The following is a 9,411-nucleotide window of genomic DNA, read 5'->3' as shown; positions in this document are numbered from 1 at the left end:
GGTTCTCTGTAAAACTTGTCTTTACACAACAGAAATCGAACTCCTGGGGCAATTTAAATAGAAGCTGGCGTGGCTTCCCTGAGATAAGCAAAAAGTCAATGTTTCACTAGAGTCGTCCAATCGAGCGGCCCTGCCAATCCGCTTTATTTCCGCCCCTGGCACGTAGGGGGATCCCCAAAAGGTGGGCCACTGTGGCCGAGCTGGGCACCTAGCGCTGGAGCATGTCCCATGGGGTCGCGGCGCCCAGAGGAGGTCGGGTCGCCAGGTCCCCGCCCCTCTCCGCCGCTCAGGCTGCTCAGGCTTAGGTGGCGCAGGGCGGAGCCGCAGGTTGGGGAGGGCGGCCCCAGGCGTCGGTGACACGCGGGGGGCGGGGGAGGCGAGGCGGCCGCACCCGGCCCTGGGAAGAAGCCGTCCAGGTGTGGCCTGGGCGCCTGGTGCCAGCGGGGAGGAGGAGACTCGCGCCGCCTCGACCAACACCAACACCCAGCCGCGACCCAGCTCCTCTGAGCCCGCGCCGCCCTGCGAGCCACAGCTCCGGTCCGGCTCCCGCGCCCAGCCAGTCGCCGTCCCCGTCTCCGCCAGCCTCCCGCGCCCCCCGCGCTCCTCTCCCGGGAGCCCCTCGCGTGCTCCGAGGCTGAGCCTCGCGTATGCCGCGGTGCTGAGCCGCTCTCGGAGTGACCGGCGACATGAGCTGCAACGGCGGCTCCCACCCGCGGATCAACACGCTGGGCCGCATGACCCGCGCGGAGTCCGGCCCTGACCTGCGCTATGAGATGACCTGCGGCGGCGTCGGTGGCGGCGGCGGCGGCGGCGGCGGCGGGGGCGGTGGCACCAGCAGGATGTACTACTCCCGGCGCTGCACGGTCAACGACCAGAACTCCGACGGCTACTGGTGGGTACCCGCCGGCCGCCGCCTAGCTCAGTCCAGGACCTTGGGCCTGGGAGGGGCCCGGCTCCGGGGCGGACCAGGAAACCCAGGTCTAGGCCGAGGAAAGTGCTATGCACGAGGTCGCGGAAGCGCAGGGCCGGGTGTCCAGACGCCCAGCGCTCTCCACTGAGACCAGGGAGCGTGGGTGTGCGGGAACCCGGGCAACCGCCTTACGGTGAGCCTGGGCCGGGTCCCACGGTCCTCATCTCCCTTCTGCCCTAGCGGGTGGTCCTAGGGGCGCCACCTTTCCGCCTCCACTATGAAGGCGAGCCATAGACGGCAGGGACACAGGGCCCTCCGTTGTGTCCGTGGTCCGTCTGTCCCCTGCATGGTGGCTGCGATAGCCTTTGTTCCAGCCGGCAGGTGGGAGGTCAGGCAATGCGGGGCAGCGACCTCAAAACCCAGCTTGCAAACTAATGAAAAGGAAAACTGTGAAGGGGTGGGGTCCCCCTTGCTGTCCTGTGGCCTCGGAGGGGACTCAGGGCTCACAACTCATAGTCACCCTAGGGCGACGGCGGCGTCGGAGCTTAGGTTACTCGGCTGCTCGAGGGTATTTGCACAGAAGTTTGCGTCCTCCGCCCGACCGGAGACTCCCCTAACACGCAAACGGGGCTCCCCTGCAAGAATGGGCTCTGGGCACCGGGTGCAAGCTTGGCCTGGACGGGCCTGTTTCGCTCCCACTTCCCCACTCTGGCCACTCGGTAACCCCGATCGCACCCGAGGCTCGGCACCTCTTTAAAAAAAAAATCGGATAAGTCTCCTGGGTGACTTTGTAATAGGTATTAGTCATCTCTTTGATCTGTATAGAGTGGGCTCAAGTTCTGGATGAGAGGGTGGCCCTGGAGAAAGCACTGTGGCGCCCTAGCCCAGGAGCCGCAGAGGAACCCCACGGCGCAAAGGGCTGGGTCCTCCTCGCGGGACCGTCGGGTAAATACTGCGAGGGAGTCACGGGTGGGTGGGAGAAGGTAATGAGCATCCTTTCACACAGTCCCCAGAGCGGCTTGCTCTCGGTAAGCCCACGTGAGCCGTGAGACTTTGGCGACCCGCCCCTTCCCAGCCCTGCCCTGGTCGCGCCTCTGGGAAAGAGGCGGCTCTCCCACTACCTGAATACTTCCGCTGCGCTGTGCCCGCAGGCGGAGGAGGAGAAACCTGATGGCTCTGGCGGAGTTTTGTTTTGCAAGCAGTTTTAGAGACCCGGCCATCTTTCCAGTAGCAACCTGATTTCTGTTTAAATTTGTTTCTCGAGCGTCAGGGTACTTTGCTTTAGAGATCTTTGTTTTCTGAACAAAATGTGCCCGGGGATTTCCATGAACGATTGTGTCTGGGAACACCAGATTTGAAAACTTGGTTTTTAAAGTTTATTTTAAAATTTGGCCAGTCACCTACATCTCAAATTTCCTTTCTGTCTTAGCCTTCCCGGAATTAAGGAGCCCCCCGTCCCCCTTTTTTTCAATGTGTGGATTACACAATTTTAGTCTGGGACAGAATATGTAGGAATTCTTTAGTAGTTCTTTTCAACACTATGAACCAAGTTATTATTATTAGTCTTATTATTTAGTCTGTTTCTACTAGCCTAGGTTTCTTATCTTTTGTTATTTTTTGCCGTCTTGGGAATCAAACCCAAGGCCTTGCACACGGTAGGCAAGTGTTCCACTCCTGATCTGTTACACCCCATCTCTCTTAAATGACAACCATCAGTGCCTAGTAATTGGATATTTTATTTCCTTGGTTGGCTCCTTAAAGTTTTATAGAGAAGTAATATTTTTAATTTATTCATCGATATGTGAACTGTGATACATGTTTTATTAGGATTCTTCTCTAAAACATTTAATTTGGTGGAGGAAGGATGTATTTTCGTTGGACAGCATTTTTGTGCGCCCCCCCACCCCCGCCCCCAACACACACAAAGGAAAGCCTGTTTATAAACCTGTCAAACGTTGTATCTTCTGGAAGGCAAAAGAGACCAAAGTGGAAAATGACCTCACTTCGAGAGAGGATTTTTTCCCCTTAAGGAGTGATGTTTGTCAGCGGCCACGCTGTGTCAGGGGGTGGACCTTGAGTCAGAGGCTGTCACTCTTCTCTTGAGCCCCAGGTGATAGAGCCCCTCCCCCAAGCCTGCTGGACCTGTCCTAGTGCAGCTGAATAGAAAATGGCCCGTAAATGCTGACTTCTGCATTTTCAATTAATGGAGGCTGAGTGGGGAGTCGGACCATGCACACAGACCTGTTTTTCTGGTAGCATTTTAGTTCTGTGTGGAGGGAGCTGTTTGTTCATGGCTTAGGCTCAGCAGAAACAGGAGGCCCTTGTCAGCCTGACAGAGCTGGGGACTTCTGCTAAATGAACGATTAAGAATTTAATAAGTTTTTTTTTTCCTAAGTAAAATTTATGTATTTTTCCTTCCTCTCCGTACAAAACTCAGTTTAGAAACTACTAGTTGAATTGAAACGTATTTGTCTCTATGGGTTGAGTTAGAGTGGTGGTTTTTGAAATAAGTGTACGTAGCTCTTCCTTATGTCAACCAGTCACTGTCTGTAGAGAACCCGGATCTTGTTTTGCCATTGAAATCACCTTACAGTGTCTCTCCTCTGTCTCTTTTTCATTACTAACTCTTAGATCACATTTATATCACAGTGCAGTTCCTGCTCCTTTCCTCCAGTACTCCCCCCTCCAGTGTTTATTTTAGGTTAGATGGAATCTATATCTACTTCAACTTCTCCTTCTCTTCTACTTAACGGATGGTTAGTAAGTTTTACACACTTGCTAATATAAAAGGTACGAATCTTGAAAATAAATTTTGAATTTTTTTTCTTGCATAAGACATCATACTAATGCTCCTTTCAATTAAAGCAGAATTCCTGGAATCTTATTCTTGTAGCTAAAATACAATACTGATCACCAAAATACATTTGTCACTGAAGTAACCAAATCTCACACTCAGCTCTTCGACCAATCCAAGTGTAGATTTTTGTGGATGGATTAAAGGCAGTAGGCATTAAGCTTCGGAAATATGTGGTTGTAATGCTAAGGCTTATTCTTATCCAGATCTCATTATTTCAAAACCAAAATGGGGGCTGAGAATGTGGCTTAGGAGAAGAGTTCTTGCTTACCATACTCCATCTTCAGCACAGCAAAACATAGTAATAATAATACAATAAAATAAATCAAAACTAACAAGAAGCAAGCCTCTAAACTTCAGAGTGAAATGAACCATTAAGGATTACCTAGCCTCACCTTGGTCTTTCCACATCAACTTTTAGACTGAAGAGGCTGTTGTTACATGTTAATGTATGTAAAATTCCATTTTTCCCCCACTGACTTAGCAAGTATTTTCTGAGCATTTGCTGGATGCATGTGTGAAGTGTCTGGAGAGTTAAGGTGAACCAACAGAAAACAGGAGAGGAGTGTGTACCCTGAGACCATGCAACTGCAAGGATATGAAGGGGTAGAGTTGAGGGTATAGCCCGGCGCTATAGTGCTTGCCTAGGATTCTCAAGGCCTTGGCTTCCATCCTTTGCAACACACACACACACACACACACACACAAGTTGGAGGTGTGTAAAAAGCTTTCACAAGTAGAGATAACATCTGTCATAGGGCATTGGTGAGACTTTATTAAAAAAGTGGTGTTTACTTAGTGTAGTAATGCAGCAGGTATAGATGGGTAAAGCATGGGCAAAGTTCAAGACGTATGTAGAGTGGGCTCCTGGTTGAACATTCACTGAAAAGGGGAAAACGGCAAGGGGAAAGGAGGAAGGTTTTTGGGAAAACCTGGCGGAGGGATTTGGCTGGAGATGGGATCCATGCCAGGTTTTCATTGCTGCCAGACTTGCCTGCATTCTTGGGCACAGGGAGATGTGGTGGTCACCGAGCCTCAAGAGGGCTGTCTCTGTGACAGCTCTGTGACAGGAGGGTAGTGCCATGTGTACAACCTACCAGAAGTCTGGGTGACATGGCCATTGCCCCACTGCAGAAGGACGAAAGGAAAGTCTGGGTGTGGGGGGTGGTGCCGTATGGGAAAGTAGACACTGCCCAGGCGGGGTTACAATGTCACCTGATGTGAGATGTTAAGAGAGTATGAGGACACACAAAGCTCAGAGCCTAGGTAACTCAGAGGATGCATATTCTAATTTTTTTTTTTAAATGATGGTAAAATAAAATTCAGGTAAATTCAATACACAACAGATAACATTAGCAGTGTTATTAAACCTAGGTAAATTGTATTTAAAACATTAGATCTATGGTTAATAATAGTTCCCATCACCTGCTTTAACACCTGCGATAAGCCAGATATTATGCAAGCCTTGTGTAATCGAAAACCTCACAACCAACATCCCAATTTACAGATGGAAAACTGAGGTTAAAGTAGTTAAAACACTTTGCCCAAGGTCTTACAGCTAACAAGTGGTTTAATTTATTATCCAGATTATCACACCATCTGAGAAAAGATCAAACCTCTGTAGTTAGAATTCATCTTTTCTACCTGCAAACTTTTTCTAGCTAACACAACGTTTGACTTTATTTTAATTCTGTTGCATCCTCATTCTGCATTTGGTAAGATACTTATGCCTAATGCATTGCTTTATTTTTGTTAATATTCTTATGAGGCGTTTCATGCGCTTAGAAAAACCCCACCCAACATGATTCTGTATTACACAGACTAATTGTTGATTCTGTGTATGATGCTGGCTGATTGTTCTTTAATGGGACAAAACTGCTCTCAACAGTAGTTTATTTTTTTTTTCTAAACATGGGCATGGTTTCATTGTAGTTCAGGAGACTGAAATGTCTTGGGAAGAGAAGATCCGCTGATGGTTTGATGTCTCAGTGCTGACTTCTTAAGGTGGAGCAAAGAGAAGCTGGGTGTGACTTTGTGAGTCCACCTTGACTTGCATAACCAGTCTTTCCAGATGAGGAACTTCTAGAAGATTTTAGAAGTGTTTCGGTCTGGATGAGTGGCTGGGAGTTCTGCTCCCTGCTCAGCTCTCCTTCTCCATCCTACTGGGTCTCAGTGGCCCTGACTCTTTAAAACTGAAAACGGTCAGATGTGGTTCTGGGGGTGAAACCACAGCCCCAAAGATCCCAAGACAACGAGCCATCATTGGAAGCAACATCAGAGAAAATGCTATCCAGACCTACAGTTTACACCTTGGGTTAGAGGGATTCATTTACTTTACAGCCATGGATGAGAACACTACATTCCATCAAACAAGGATCCCTTAGTGAAAAGTAACAGCAAACAGTCGAATGTTTTGCTTGGAAATAAGATTTTTGACACACAAACATCACAGCTCTGGCTATATCCATCTGGGGGATGAAAAGGAGCAGACATCTTCATGGATGACAGGACAATATATAATGGTTTTTTTTTTTTTGAGGTTTAGTAAAATAAATGTTTTTGCATAGGAAAGTATTTCAAAACCGAAATTTCTATTTGGGCATTGAATTTGTAAAAACCGAATATTTTGGTGTCATTTCCACTGAACAATTAAAAAAAAAAAACAAATAAGGAAGACATCTTTCTCTGAATTTTCTTACTCCTTCAAGAATTCTTTTGTACTGCTAAAATACATCATTCTCACTTAATTGCCTGAAATAGTTGTTTTTGAGTCTTATAGGACTCCTGAATGCCACATACTTGATACCCAATCTGTTCCTTCTTTTTCTTCTTTCCTCTTTAAATATAAATTTATTTTAATGGCTGCACTACAGCATAAAAGTTGCATGTATTCACAGAGTATGCTTCGGAATTTCAATGTATGAATCACAGTCATTTCTCCTGTAAGACCGTGTCTACTTTTTCTGCACACTGTCCTTAGAAGAAGAGCTTGGGGCAAAGACAGAGACACAAAAAGGAAGTTTCAGAACAATGTCTTAAAGGCAGGAGCAGCCCCCACAGGCAGAGGCAGCCGGAGTTCACTTCCACAGCCCTCTGGAGACCTAACTACACACCTAAGGCTCACCCACCCCTGGAGGCGGGGGTTCCCACCTGTTGGAGATGCAGGCAGCCAGGCAGCAGCCCGAGAGGCACTCCCCCTTCGTGATAAAGTCACAGACAGTTTATCTGGGAGTGGTGGAGCTCACTCCCAGTGCCAACTTTGGGGTCTCGGTGAAGGTTGTGGCAGGTGTGGCCAGTCTGTCCCTTCCTCTGGAGGAGCCACCTGACACATAGTAAATGGTGGAGAGTCACCCCAAAAGAAGTGGGACATTTTATTGGAATACTGCCCCCCCCCACTGGGTTTTGTTTGTTTTGTTTTTATTTATTATTTTATTTTATTTTTATTTTTATTGAGACAGGGTTTCTTTGTGTAGCCCTGGCTGCCCCGGAACTAGCTCTGTAGACCAGGACCGCTTCTGTCTCGGAAGGCTGGGGTTAAATGTGTGTGCCACTGCCAGCACCACCACTCGGCCACAGTTCCTATACTGGGACAAAATTAAGGTCAGAGGGGACCTGGGCATTTAAACCTATATGGGAAGAGTCCTTTACCCCTCATGTGTGCATGTGAGCAGTGACTGGGATAGATTCACTCCCCGGCTGAACTGCTAAATCAGGGCGATCAGTTGAATGCCGTCAAATTGTCTCGTATTTGCCTTTGTTTTTCTTCTGTTCTCCTGAGCTGGACAAGCAGGCATTGAACACCTGCATGGGCAAAGCCTTATGTTGTTAGGTGTGTGTAGGAGGGGCAGGCGAAGAAGGTGTGGGGTAGCCACACCTGTGTGTAAATAAGTCGTGCAGAAGTGTGGGCAGAAGAGTGTGGGTAAGCCCTGGGGAGGAGGTATCATGGGGCCTGTCACTTCTGAGGAGTGGCCATCCAACAATTCAGCCTGATGGCTAGGGTGCTAAGTGAGTTGAGTGTTAATGGGCTAAAATTACACTTTTTATTTTTTTTGGTGTGTGTGTGTGTGTGTGTGTGTGTGTGTGTGTGTGTGTGTGTGTTTTACTTAAGATTCTTTAAAGAACGCCGGGTGGTGGTGGCACACACCTTGATTCTTTAAAGAAAATAACAATGTAGGATACATGAAAGACACTTTAAAAATTATCAAGAGAGAATTGATTAGGCCTGAAAATTAGTGCATTTTTAATGTTTTGTGTAGTTGCAATTTCCAACAGACATTTACTGAGCTTTTTGGGGGCATTATTGGATGAATCTGAATACAGAGAGCCATATAACTTCATTTCAGGCATATATACAAGATCCTAATGGGCCGGGCGGTGGTGGCACACACCTTTAAATGCCAGCGCTCAGGAGGCAGAGCCAGGCGGATCTCTGTGAGTTTGAGGCCAGCATGGTCTACAGAGGGAGTTCCAGGAAAGGTGCACAACTACACAGAGAAACCCTGTCTCAAAAACCAAAACCAAAACCAAAAACAAAAACAAAAAAAGACCCTAACAACATAGAGAAAGAAGAAAAGAGAGAGAAAGGAAAGATATAGCATATGGAAGAGAGATTGTGTACACACAGGAAGACATATAGTAAGGTGGCATGGATGTCTAAAGAACCATAAAAGTTATTATGAAGTTATTTTGTAAATAAAGCATTTTTACCTTGTAATGTTTCATGTCAGTCATCAATTTTTCCCCCTATTATATCCTGGAAGCAGATGTTCAGCAAATGTTTCAAGATAGCTAGTTTTGGAATCTTTTTCCTTTTTAAGAAACGAGATCAAACGTAGCTGGATGCTGTTCATACACACAATTGTGTGGTCTGTTTTTGGATTTTACTCCAGAACACATTTTCCTTTTAGCCACCGATGAAGGCATCCTTTTACAAAAGCTTAGAGTCATTCTTGTTTAAACAGGTTTTAGAATGAATTTTTAAAAGTGTTTGCGCAGGCAGGTTCTGTGCGGGATGAGTCACTGGTCTTTCTGAGTTTGAAGATAAAACAATGTCGGGAGAGTTCCTCTTCTAAGGATGACTCTTTAATTACCCAAGAACATCTATCAATTTTAGCTTAGAAGTCAATAGTCATATCATTTAACCCACATGAGCTTTCTTTTTCTTCCCCCTTCTGGTATCTTTTACCTTCAACGTGTATAAAACAAAACACATTTTGAAGTGGAACATAGATGCTGAATGAATGCTTGCTAGTTCAATTCTGAATGTGGTTTGTAAGCTTGCCTCTCTGGGTTGGGAATGAAGCTCGGTTGGCAGAGTGGTTGCCTAGCATGCACAGAGCCCAGGGTACATCCCTGGCACCACATAAACTGAGTGTGGAAGAAGCCTGTTGATCCTAGCACTCAGAGGTGGAGTAAGAGGATTGTAAAAGTCCACACTGCATTACAGAGTAAGCTTAAGCCCAAACTGTGATGTATACCAGCAGTCCAACACTTGCCTAAACTTGCTTGAAGACCAGGGTTTGATTCCTAATACCAAAAAGGAAGGAAGGAAGAAAGAAAAGGTAGTGTGTTCCCTTAAACTGCTCCCAACTCTCATGGTGAGGGATCTGTACTCACTGCATGCCGGGAAGGTGAATATCTAACCTAG

At 47.0% G+C, this 9,411-nt stretch overlaps 1 protein-coding gene across 2 annotated transcripts in view; it reads left to right on the top strand.

Moving 5' to 3' along the window:
- The first annotated feature begins 412 nt into the window (after positions 1 to 412).
- The window catches only part of LOC114710563 (desmoplakin), a 47,020-nt gene continuing 38,021 nt past the window's right edge, over positions 413 to 9,411 (top strand). The window contains exon 1 of one of the 2 annotated variants that reach the window (XM_028894724.1): positions 413 to 892. In XM_028894724.1, the coding sequence (XP_028750557.1) occupies positions 687 to 892 (206 nt within the window). In that variant the 5' untranslated portion in view covers positions 413 to 686. The remainder of the gene's footprint in view (positions 893 to 9,411) is intronic. The other variant, XM_028894725.1, reaches the window with a different exon arrangement.

This window comes from Peromyscus leucopus, chromosome 5, assembly GCF_004664715.2.
Source record: "Peromyscus leucopus breed LL Stock chromosome 5, UCI_PerLeu_2.1, whole genome shotgun sequence".
Taxonomy (NCBI): domain Eukaryota; kingdom Metazoa; phylum Chordata; class Mammalia; order Rodentia; family Cricetidae; genus Peromyscus; species Peromyscus leucopus.
This window is presented reverse-complemented; position numbering and strand designations above follow the sequence as displayed.